The following is a 12,051-nucleotide window of genomic DNA, read 5'->3' as shown; positions in this document are numbered from 1 at the left end:
GAGCGGGTGAAGCTTGTCGCCCGTCCATTTGAGACCGTGTAGGTCCAGTGAAGGTAAAATGATATATAATAGGGGCATCAATACTACAGGTATGTAAGATACGCGTCTGACAAACAGTCGCGTCTTTTCCGCACCCGGACCCTGAGTTCCACAGCCCTAATTTGGTTAGCTTGAATTGGCCACTCACAATTTCGACTTTGAATTTCACTAAGTCAAAATGAAGTCCTTTTAATGAAAATACATGTTCCCCTCCCTAATCCTAACCAAATCCCAACCTAATACCTAAACCTAACAACCCAGCTTAGCCAAAACCTAATTGGGGGGGCAGAGCCCCCCAAACCCCCCTCCTAACTTCTTAGTCTGAGAACTGCCACACAGATATTAAGTAAGTGGCCATTCAGGGTCATCCTAATGGGCTGTGGGATTCAGGGTCCGGGTGTGGAAAATCAAAGGTTGATCAACACATTGTGAAGTACAAAAAAATACAGAATTTTGTATTAATTCCACAAAATGGCTTGTATTTTCATGTTTTTTTGTGTGTATAATGTGTTCATGTATGCTAGAAATGTAAGACAAAGGTTTGATGTGTCTCTTACAGCCTTATAAGTCAACGCAAATCACTTACAGATACACTTACCTTTTGAGGAATGACGAAGACTTTTGCTACATACCTGTATATTATCACGGAAAAGTGTGGTAGGCTTATCCATTTCTGGAAACGTGCTTCACTTCGGTATGGACAAACACAAAGGATACGGAGCAATTTCTGCGCGCAACTACTAGTCACAAGACTTCTGATCCAATAGCCACCGTGTACGGGATTCACTCTTTAGGTGTGTGGTAAAGCAAATTACTGTAATCAATTTAACTGATCGCTAGAAGAATGTTTTGCCTGAGTCAATGACGACGCAACGCGTCAGGTTCTCTATTCAAGCTTCTCACGGGCAGTAGTTGCTTCGCTGGTATTCTCTAATCTCTGTGACCACATTGCATTGCATACTCAACGCACTGTATACAAAGCAACGCTATCATGGCGTGCAGAGACGAGCAAAGCGGTACATTCGCTTACTATAATGAGCACGTAGAGGTGCGACTTGATCTCGCTTTGTCCACCCTGAAAACAACACGTCTTCGAAATGACTCAGCTGTTAGTATCTGTAGTAATGAAGAAGATGGACCTGCACCTTACTAAGCCTTTCATGCTTATTCAGACAAGTGCTAAGAGCGCCCCGGAATTTATTTCGCTCTCGCGGGACGTTATAATGATGAGAATGGGGATACTGAACTATCCTTATCTCATTATCGACATAATCCCCACCAATGGCTGAACAGAAGGCACTCATTCTCGAGACTCTCGAGGCCGAGTTCCGCGTAGGACAAACGTCTATCCCGAAACCCAGACCTGGTGAACTCTTGGTAAAGATCCATGCGACTGCTTTGAATCCATCAGACTGGAAAAGGCGCGAATTCAGTGTACTCGTGCCTCCTTTTCCTGCTATCTTCGGAGTCGATGCTGCAGGGACCGTGGAGGCTCTCGGCGAGGGTGTGCAAGGATTTGAGAAAGGCGATAGAGTGTACGACGTCTTCCGTGTGTATTCTGTCTGGAGACTAACTCCCATTTCCAGCGCCTATGAGGGGAACGTTTCATCTAGTGACAAGGCGACATTTCAGCAGTACGGTACGGTGCCGGCTGAGCTTGCAGCGAAGGTAAGCCCCTTTCCGTGTCTTTGCCAAAGGCTTTTTGTACAACTATGATGTTTAGCTACCCGACAACATCCCTTTTGACGAGGCTGCGTCAATTCCTGTCGGTATTGCAACTGCAGCTGTGGGCCTTTATGGTGACAGACCAGCCGGAGTCCAGAAGTATACACCCTGTTGGGAGGAAGGTGGTGAGGGTCTGTATCGTGGAAATCCAATTGTCGTTTTCGGAGGATCGTCTTCTGTCGGACAGTATGGTAAGGAGCCTCATCACAAACGCATGTCTCTCGGACACTTGTGCTGACATCTCTCTTAGTAATACAGCTTGCGAAGCTGTCTGGTTTTTCACCTATCATCGCGACAGCCTCATTGCCCAACTCTGATTTCCTTGAATCGCTTGGGGCAAATCACGTAATTGATCGCAAAGCGGATGTTCCAACCAAAGTTAAAGAGATTCTTGGTGACACGCCAGTCGAGTTGGTATATGATGCCATATCTGAGAAGGATACGCAGCAACAAGCATGGGCCGTTCTTGCTCCTGGCGGGACACTAGTTCTGGTAGCTGTAAATGGTGCACATGTCGAGAAGGATAAGGGAAAGACAGTCATCGATACCGTTTTCGCCGTTTTACAAACACCGGAATTACGACAGTTCGGTGCTGGTTTGCAAAGCAAGTTGACGCGCCTTCTTGAAACCGGGAAGATAAAGGTATATAACTGGCTTTTATGGCTTAAAGACTGAAATCTGATAAATTGATTCGGCAGCCGAACCGCGTTGAGTTGCTTCCGGGTGGTCTGGCTGGAATTCCGGATGGACTGAAGCGGCTGAAGGAGAACAGAGTGAGCGGGGTGAAGCTCATCGCCCGTCCGTTTGAAACTGCTTAAGTAGGATGGAGATAGTGTAATGTACGGACAAAGCATCAATATTGCAGTATTATTTTCTGGAGTGAAAGGAATCGTATCTGTATTTGTCTTTCGTGGAACTATTCTGCAGAGTCGATTAGACGCTGCTTGTCTTGTCCGGGGAATCCAGTTGAGGAGTCAATGAGGACCCGATATAAAGAGTACATTCAAATGCGCATCTTGAGAACTATACTTATTATCCTTGCAGGGCGTACTTTGCTTGATACTCGCAAAAGCTTGTATTCAAAGCAGCCAGCTGGTACATTTATACTGTTGAATTAGGATTAGATAAATTTAGGAAAGATTGATAACGAGGATTCTTCGGCAATACCCGAAGTGATTGTGAAACGACAGCGGGTGAAACGACAGCGGGGAAGGTGGAAGAATAAGCGCCAAGGAAATATTACATAATATATGAGTATTTTTCGTTTTAGGAGACATCAGCCGCTGACGGCTGAAAAATATTCACGAATAGTCAGGATTTCCTTCAAAAGACAATTCATCCAAAGTTGAGTCCCCTGCAATAATGAACATCAACACGACTACTCTGGCACTCAACGCCTTCCTTGTGAGTGCATTGCCTACCTTTCTCATCGTCCACCACTATGCGAAATCTGACAAAAAATTTGAGTGGGCTAGAAGCCCTCAACTTTTCACGTGGCGGGTTTGCAGTAGTGCATAAAGCAGTTCTCTACTCGGACGAGTCCCAGAAAAGTCGAATTGTGAGCTAATCTCCCTACGTGCTTGCTTGAATCGTTATCGATCAGTACGTAGGTCGCTGTGAAGTTTCCCGATCTACGCAACATCGGGACAACTGGCAATGCGAGATGTATTCAGGTCAGGACGAAGATGTTACAGGTACTGGAATCATCCCCCTTGCTCTATTGATGCCTTACGATGTCTACTTTACCTCCTAAGCGCTGGGAACGTGAAATCAGGGCTCTGCAGAGCGTTTCGCACCCCAATATCTTACCATTTCTTGGTTTCTGCGATAATCCTACTTTTGAGTACCAGGAATTCATGGGTCTGGTAGTTCCTTTCTGCACAAATGGGGACGCCAGCACGTATATCCGCTGCCAACCTCACGCTGGTCGCATGCGCATTGTACGTTTAAAGATGTCTAATCTTGCGATTGGATTCTTACTTACGTGTCACTTCTTCAGCTAATAGAAGTTGGTGCGGTACTGTCCGCCCTCCACTCGGCAAATCCACCCGTGGTGCATGGGGATATCAAAGCGGTGCGTCGTTCCACTTATGCACGTTCACGGAATATATTCTAATAGCCATTATACCGTATTCTCGTCCTAGCAGCAAAATATCCTGATCGACGGAGATGGGCATGCCTTACTGGCGGATTTTGGACTTTCTCGCATTTGTGATGCGAGTGGTTTTACTACCCAGAGCATCATGGGAACATGCCGTTGGATGGCTGTGGAGTTGTTGCAGGCAACTAGACAAGACAAGACAATTCGTACGACCAAAGCCTCAGATGTATAGGCATTCACAATGACAATCCTAGAAGTGAGCAGAACGACACTATGGGCTGTATATGGTCTTACAACATTTATAGGTACTGACAGGGAAGCTCCCGTTTGCAGAATTGAAGAACGACCCTGCCATCCTATTCAAAGTCGTCCTGGAGGATGGTCGACCCAAGAAGCCTTCTGATCCTTGTATCACGCCCACCATCTGAACACTCCTTGAGCACTGTTGGTGCCAGGATACCTCTACTCGGCCAGACACACAGCATTTAGGCTTGGCGTTGGATCTCATTAGCCAGGACGTCTACAACAGACTCAATTCTTGCACAATTTCAGTCATTCTTAAAGGCAGCTGGGACACTGCCCTAGTGCGCACCCAGCATTTTCAGCCCACTGCACTCCCTTATAAGTGCAAGTGGTCGCTATGCGATGCATCCTTCAGTGACCTCGATAATTTAATTGCACATGAGTATGCCGAGTTTCTCCAGCGAAGGGCTTGCCTTAAGTTATCCTTCCCAATCAAAGACAAAACCCTTTGCATTAATCTTGTTTTCCTAGTCCCTCTTGCTTTATCTCTGGAATTTGCACGTTTGTATTGGTCTAATATTTGTAGTACTGTTGATCAATTTGCTAAATGTTGTTAGCAAGTTTGATCTGTGAAGATAGTGGAGTGATTCGCGAGCAGGAAAAATAAAATTATTGCTGGAATAGAAAAGAACTAAAAGGAAGTGAATCTGATATTTAGGGAAGACTGTAAAGAAAATAAAGCTAAAGGGGAAAGGTAGGACAAAAAGAAAAGGAAGTACAAGGTGCTGTGAGGACATTTGATGTGTAATAGAAATAGCCCATATATAGAAATGTGCTTTGTTGGTTGTATGACAATTTTGTCGAAATTTTGTTGCCTACAGCTATGTGGAATTCATTGCTTCAGTATTAGATTGCACTCTGGATTAGGAAATCCCCAATTGCCTTATGTAGAGTTACTACACTTGGAATGTCTCAGACTATTGGTCTTTACTATGTAGTATATAAGGCAGACACTTGCTTGATGTCTCAATAAGAGAGAGTACTTGGGGCACTCCTACTATGCTTGTTAAAAGGTTCTGAGCCTTAGTGCCTATTGAATGCCCCTACACACTTGCTCTTACAGAACACCTTTGCCTCCTACTAGACCACCAAGCCCTAGACCTCCCTCTCCCCCCAAACCTATTACAATGTTGTCTATGATGTATACCTTTGTTAACACTATGATGAAGGACTCTGACATTATGAAGTTCTTTGAGGGAACAGAAAAGTTGGCTAGTGTAAAGGGATACAAGATATAGTGCTTACACATACACAGTACACTCACTACTATGATGCTCTCAGACCATCTAGAGCACAATCCCCCTTCCTCCAATGATGCTAGCATATGTACAAGCAATGTTTTGTATTATTGTATAATGAAAACAATAACTGATACAATTTATACAAACTTCACAACACATACAAGTGTTAGAAGTCTTATGAAGGTGCTTTCTGAACAATACAATGTTCAAACAATAATGACACATACTGTAGACATATCTACATTGTTTACAGTAAAAGAGTATGTATTACAGTTTGATAAAATGTTAGACAACATTGAACAAATCTACAGACAGTTGTCTGTACATAATAAAGCCCTCAATAACAATACATACATTTTAGCAATTAACCTTGCTACTCCTTGTGAGTATAGATGGGTAGTAACAATGTTAGACAGGCAGATTACTTATTATAATCAACTACTAACAGTTACAGTAGCTCAGAAAGACATTCTGACACTAGCTAAGTTGATACACAAATTATGAAACACATATACTAAGTATCATTCTTAGTACTCTCAAACAAAACAAGATACTGAATGAGACAGCCTACAAACAAAAGGCAAAAGTGTAGCTAAAGGCAAAATGAAGCCTTATAATAAAGTTAAATGCTACAACTGTAATAAGTACAGGCATATGTTAAAAGACTACTGAAATCCTCTAATAAGCAAAACAACAGAAGCTTGAAAGAAAAAGTATAAGCAAACAGTTACTACTTCTACTACTACTACTATACTGTCTCAACCTGCACTTAATACAGCAGTATTTATTAAAGACAATAACAAAACAGTATTCATTAAAGATGTTAATAAAATACTAATGCTAGAGTCTGTAATTACAGAAGCCTCAGTATCAAGTTCTAGCAGCTTACCTGTTTAATCTACTCTATCTGCTGAATCTAATGTATTTTCAGCATTCAAAGTACAAGAGGATAGTGTCATACAAGTAGATGACTTTATGAACTCATTTGACAATACAAAAGAAGTCATTAAGGAGTTCAATTACAATCCAAACATATGTATCAATATAATACATTATAATGATACTAAACTAATACATTGTATTGATATATTAGACTCTGGTGCAAATGTACACACTACTCCATACTTGTTCTGTCTTACAAACATTTGGAACTTGACCCTAATAAATGTTACAATTGTAAATAAATTGTCATTCATACTTAGTAAAAGTAGAGTAATGACATTTAATGTAAAACTACAAGACAAAGCTAATGAGCATACTAAGGTGAATATGATTTTACTACAAAACATATACTATCATCCTAATCTGAACTTTACACTTGTTAGTAAAGTACTATTATACAAAGTAGGATATGTTTTAATGAAAACAAACAATGAATGTATTATTTATTCTCCTGCTCATACAAAGATTATTGAAATACATGTATGAAATAACTTGTATATGATAGTTTCTCATCATAATAAACAATCTATTAACACAATCACTATTGTTGATTTACATCAATGAATAGGTCATGTTAATTTTGATTACTTGTACAAACTCATACAAGAGTATTCTGAGATTATAAGTCAAAGGATAACAGATGATAAAAATGCACAGTGTACAGATTGTATCAAAGCAAACATACAATGTAATGAAATACCAAAAATACAAACAACACCTCTTACACAATGTTATGGAGATTATCTCCACATTAATATTTGGGGACCTGCCCCAGTACAAGCTTACAGCAAATACAAATATCTTTTTACTATTGTAAATGATACTATACAATGGGTAACTATACTACCTATGTAGCATAAAAGCAATGCTTTCACTAAATATGTAAAGCATACAATGAGACTCTTTACACAGTACAGTATAAGAGTTAAAACTCTCTAAAGTGATAACAATACAGTATTCCTAAGTAAAGACTTCACTACATATATTGAAAGTCAAGGAATAATACATAGATTAACAGTACACAATACACTGTAGCAGAACAGAGTTGCAGAATGTATGTATAAGACTATCTTTAACAGTGTATGTATGTGTCTGTTATCAGTAAAGTTACCTATGAAATTCTAGGTATATGTGGTACAATATCAAATGTTTATTTATAACAGAATGCTGAGAGTTACTATTAATTTTGCAACACTATATTACAAACAGTATAATGAACATTATTAAATAGATAATATATGAGAATTTGGTACATATTGTATCATACAGAACAAATGAACACATAAACTACAATCTAGAGGCTAATACACACAATGGCTAGGTTATGATAACAACAGTAAAGGTCACTTAGTGTGCCATAATAATAAAGTTACTGTTGAACACAATGTACAATTCATAGACAAACTAATGTCTAGGATTGAAGGGGAGAATAACTATAATAGTGATACATCAAACAATAATAAAACTCTTCCTAATAACAATAATAAAGATAAAGAACCTGTCATACAACACTCTACACAAGAGTGAAGACTGGTTAAATGAACTATAGGTTTAAATTACAAAGACAATATAAACCTAGCTATGTATCTAACAGATTTTAACAAATTCCTCAACAAAATCTATAACAATCTATTAATGTATTACAATGCTATAACATGTATAGACAAAGAACAGTGGATCAAAGCTATGAAGGATGAAATACAGTCACTTCAACAATGAAACACATAGATATATGCTATCCCCCCTACAAATACAAATATAATTGAAACAAAATTTGTCTATAAAATCAAAAGACTGGCTAACAGTCAAATAGACAAATACAAAGCATGATTTGTAGTGTAAGGATACACTCAAAAGAATGGAATAGACTTCTATTCTGACAACTTATTTGCTCCAGTAACAAAACTATTAATAGTACAATTATTGTTATCTTAGGCAGCATCTAAGAACAATGAAATACATTAGATAGATGTAAAATCTGCATATCTTTACAGAGAACTAAATGAGGACAAACTCATTTATGTGAAACTGCTGCCAGGCAGGCTACTTATGGATATTAAACTTGGACAGGTGTTACACTTAAATAAAGCATTATACAGATTGAAACAAGCAGGTAGACAATAGTATAAGAAGATTACCAAACTACTGCTTAAGATTAGATTAGAACAAGCTAATTATGATCACACTGTATTTTACAAGAAACAAAATAATAAAACAATTCTTGTAACATTTATACACATTGATGATATTATGATTATTAGTGAAACTATTGCTATAATAACAGCATTTAAACATGTATTAAGACAACACATTACATTTACTAACAGTAACAAAATACATTGGTTACTTAGTATTAAAATAAGCTGAGATAGACCTTAACAAATGATTAGCTTACAGCAAAAGCATTATATTGAAAGTATAATCAAGTGTTACCACTTTGAAAACAAAAAGGCACTATGAATGCCTATTACTCCTAGAATAGATCTATCTAACAATACAAACAATACATACAATACAAATGAAAGTAATAATGAAACAATACTATACATGAATATGGTAGGATTATTAAGATATGTTACAGATTGCACACAGCCAGACATATCTTATATTACTGGGCAATTAGTGTGCTACTTACAAAAGCCCTAAATGTATTACTACAAAGTAGTGAAACATTGCTTTGTGTATTTAAAATATACAATGAATTGCTGGCTTCAACTTGGAAGCACAAACACCTTAAAACTATGAGACTATTGTGATGCAGACAGATGAATGACAGAAGGACATAAAGCAATAAACAGCTACATCTTTCAATTAGCTAAATCAACCATATCCTGGTCAAGCAAACAGTAAAACCTGGTACTACTATCTGTTTACAAAGCAGAGTTGCAAGTGCTAGCATATGCTACTCAAGAAGCCATTTGGCTCAAACAATTTGCTGAAGAAGTACTACAGACTGAATCAGTACCCATTACAATTTATTATGATAATCAAGGTGTAATAAAGACTATAAAGTCTGACAAAATAACATACAATACTTGCACTAAACATTTTGATTTATGAAAAGACTTTGTGCAATGTTACATTCAAAATGATTACATTAATGTATACTATGTTCAATCACAGAACCAATTAGTAGACATCCTTACAAAAGCTCTCCACATCCTACAGATCAAGCATCTAAACAAACTATTAGGCATACAGTCCTAGTTCTTAATTAATGCTTGAAGGGGAGTATTAGATTGTGCTCTGGATTAGGAAATCCCTAATTGCCTTATGTAGAGTTACTGCACTTGGAATGTCTCAGACTATCAGTCTTCACTATGTAGTATATAAGGCAGACACTTGCTTGATGTCTTAATAAGAGAGAGAACTTGGGGCACTCCTGCTATGCTTGTTAAAATTCAGTGAGCAGAAATGCCAGTTTTCTACTATCAAAGGAACATCTCCTGCCTAGTGCAAGGCAATATGTTCTCTGTTCAAGCTTATCTATTCCATTCTATGGTCAAAATCCCTCTGCTTGTACATTCTGAATTGCTTTAATAGCTTGCTGCATCACGTACCATGTACGACCTGGGTTCCTTGTCTCATCAACCCCTAAAGACCGTCTCGGGAATGACTTGGATAGCAATATAATGGAACTAGGACTGCGAAGGGGACGCTTTACTAAGAGCTTTTCGTTTGTGCCTGTGCTTCGGGATTGCTAAGAAACGCCCATGCACGATGTTGCTTTCTATTTACACGAATCAATATAAGACTAGATACAGGAACGATCGACTTGTCCCCATCTCATTATCAACATATATCCCTGTCAACTGCTGAACAAAAGGCACTTTTTCTTGAATCCCCTAAGGGCGGGTTTCGTGTTAGACAAACGTCTATCCCGAAACCCGGACCTGGAGAAGATCCATGCGACTGCTTTGAACCCAGCAGACTGGAAAAGACGTGAATTCAACTTCTTCGTACCTGCTTATCCTGTTATCTTCGGGACCGATTCGGCTGGGACTGTGGAGGAGGTGGGTGAAGACGTGCAAGGATTTGCGAAGGGCGACAGAGTGTATAACATCTTTTCGCATGTACTCTCTAACCAGTCTCACTCTCATTTCTAGTGCCCATGAAGGAACTTTCTTTTCGAATGACAAGGCTACATTCCAACAGTACACAACGGTGCCAGCTAAAATTGCAGTGAAGGTCAGTCCATTTCCATGTCTATTCAGAGGCTCTTCCAATGCAACATGTTCTTTAGCTACCGAAGAATATTTCCTTCGACGAGGCAGCGTCTATCCCTCTCGGCATCGCAACTGCAGCTATAGGTCTTTACGGGGACAGACCAGCCGGAGTCCAGAAATATACACCTTGTTGGGTGGAAGATGGTGAAGATCTATATCGTGGAAAGCCTATTGTCATTTTCGGAGGATCATCCACCGTGGGCCAGTACGGTAAGTAACTTTATCACAGACGTATGCTTTGGACGCGCTGATGCGGACGTCTTTGTAGCCATACAGCTCGCAAATCTCTCTGGGTTTTCTCTCATCGTCACAACTACTTCCTTACATAATTCCAACTTTCTCGAATCAATCGGTGCAACAAACGTAATTGATCGCAAAGCTAACGTTCTAATCGAAGTCAAAATGGTCCTCGGCGATACGCCGGTCGAGTTGATATATGATGCGGTATCCGAGCAATCTACACAGCAACAGGCGTGGGACGTCCTTGCGCCTGGCGGGACACTAGTTTTTATTCAAGGAGCAAAGATCGATAAGAACAAAGGGAAGCCAGTCATTGATACTATTTTTGCGGATTTCCATATGCCTGAGTTGCGACAGCTCGCCGCAAGTTTAGCAAGCAAGTTGGCACACCTGCTTGAAAATGGAGCGATTAAGGTGTGTGATCTCTGGGTTTGGATAAAAGGTGGTCTAATGTGTTGATGCGGTAGCCGAACCGCATCGAGATGCTTCCTAATGGCCTGGTCGGGATCCCTGATGGTTTGTAGTGTTTAAAGGAAAATAAAGTGAGTGGGAAGAAGCTTGTTGCTCGCCTGCTAGAGGCTGCATAAGTATGAAGGTATGGTAAAGTACGGTAAAAGCATTAATTTGTGTTATTATTTTCGTGAGTATAAGAAGCCATATTTGCCCGTCTTTGGTAGTGCTCCGCACCGTAGCGTAATTTACGGATACGCTTGCAGCGTATATGCTTACGCACCGTATCGTAAGAGAAAATTTTAGCTGAAAATACGGGCGTATATTTACGCGCGTATGTGTATACCACATCACGAAAAAGTCGCAACAAATGTATTTAATAATAGCAAAAGTAATCTAATAAAATGATTTCATAAGCATTACATTCTAAAATAATACTTATATTTTACTTGTAATGTAATTATAATGATTGTATATAAATGTAAGAAATATACAAAGTTTCTATTAAACTACAAACATGCTTTAGAGCAAGTAAGCTTACTAATAGTATTATTACAACATTACATGTGAGATACAAGCACTTAACTCTTATTATAATCTGCTAAAATTATATTATAAGTTATTTGTAACAATAGTTGATTGATTATAATAGTCATAAAAGTAATACATTGTACTTGTAAGTTAATTACAATACTTCTAGTAAGATAATATGCAATTATATATATTAATATTGTTAACAATCACTCTGTCAGACTTATAAAATAATTTGGTTTTACTTTTAAAC

The 12,051-nt window shown here is 39.0% G+C and overlaps 3 protein-coding genes across 3 annotated transcripts; all 3 read left to right on the top strand.

The window, feature by feature from the left end:
* The first annotated feature begins 1,122 nt into the window (after positions 1-1,122).
* Positions 1,123-2,653, top strand: FOMMEDRAFT_118125 (GroES-like protein). The gene is made up of 6 exons (XM_007263238.1): positions 1,123-1,147; positions 1,212-1,574; positions 1,626-1,707; positions 1,763-1,955; positions 2,015-2,406; positions 2,463-2,653. The coding sequence occupies exons 2-6, from the start codon at positions 1,321-1,323 to the stop codon at positions 2,580-2,582; spliced, it is 1,041 nt and encodes a 346-aa protein (XP_007263300.1). The 5' UTR covers positions 1,123-1,147; positions 1,212-1,320; the 3' UTR covers positions 2,583-2,653.
* A 1,104-nt stretch (positions 2,654-3,757) lies between these two features.
* On the top strand, positions 3,758-4,043 carry FOMMEDRAFT_40553 (kinase-like protein; the record flags this gene model as incomplete). The annotated part of the gene is made up of 2 exons (XM_007263237.1): positions 3,758-3,838; positions 3,912-4,043. Coding segments are annotated over 2 exons (213 nt in total), but the record flags the coding sequence as incomplete, so codon positions are not given.
* Positions 4,044-10,244: 6,201 nt separating this feature from the next.
* FOMMEDRAFT_76677 (GroES-like protein) lies at positions 10,245-11,341 on the top strand (the record flags this gene model as incomplete). The annotated part of the gene is made up of 5 exons (XM_007263236.1): positions 10,245-10,405; positions 10,458-10,539; positions 10,595-10,787; positions 10,846-11,231; positions 11,285-11,341. Coding segments are annotated over 5 exons (879 nt in total), but the record flags the coding sequence as incomplete, so codon positions are not given.
* Between the last annotated feature and the right edge of the window lie 710 nt (positions 11,342-12,051).

This window comes from Fomitiporia mediterranea (genome assembly GCF_000271605.1).
Source record: "Fomitiporia mediterranea MF3/22 unplaced genomic scaffold FOMMEscaffold_2, whole genome shotgun sequence".
Taxonomy (NCBI): domain Eukaryota; kingdom Fungi; phylum Basidiomycota; class Agaricomycetes; order Hymenochaetales; family Hymenochaetaceae; genus Fomitiporia; species Fomitiporia mediterranea.
The sequence above is the reverse complement of the archived record's forward strand: the minus strand, read 5'-3'. Positions and strand labels throughout refer to the sequence as shown.

Coding starts and splice junctions, on each gene's coding strand:
- FOMMEDRAFT_118125 (XM_007263238.1), top strand. CDS start 1,321: ATGGCTGAACAGAAGGCACTCATTCTCGAGACTCTCGAGGCCGAGTTC. Junction 1,956..2,014: donor GTCTTCTGTCGGACAGTATG/GTAAGGAGCCTC, acceptor CATCTCTCTTAG/TAATACAGCTTGCGAAGCTG. Junction 2,407..2,462: donor TTGAAACCGGGAAGATAAAG/GTATATAACTGG, acceptor TTGATTCGGCAG/CCGAACCGCGTTGAGTTGCT.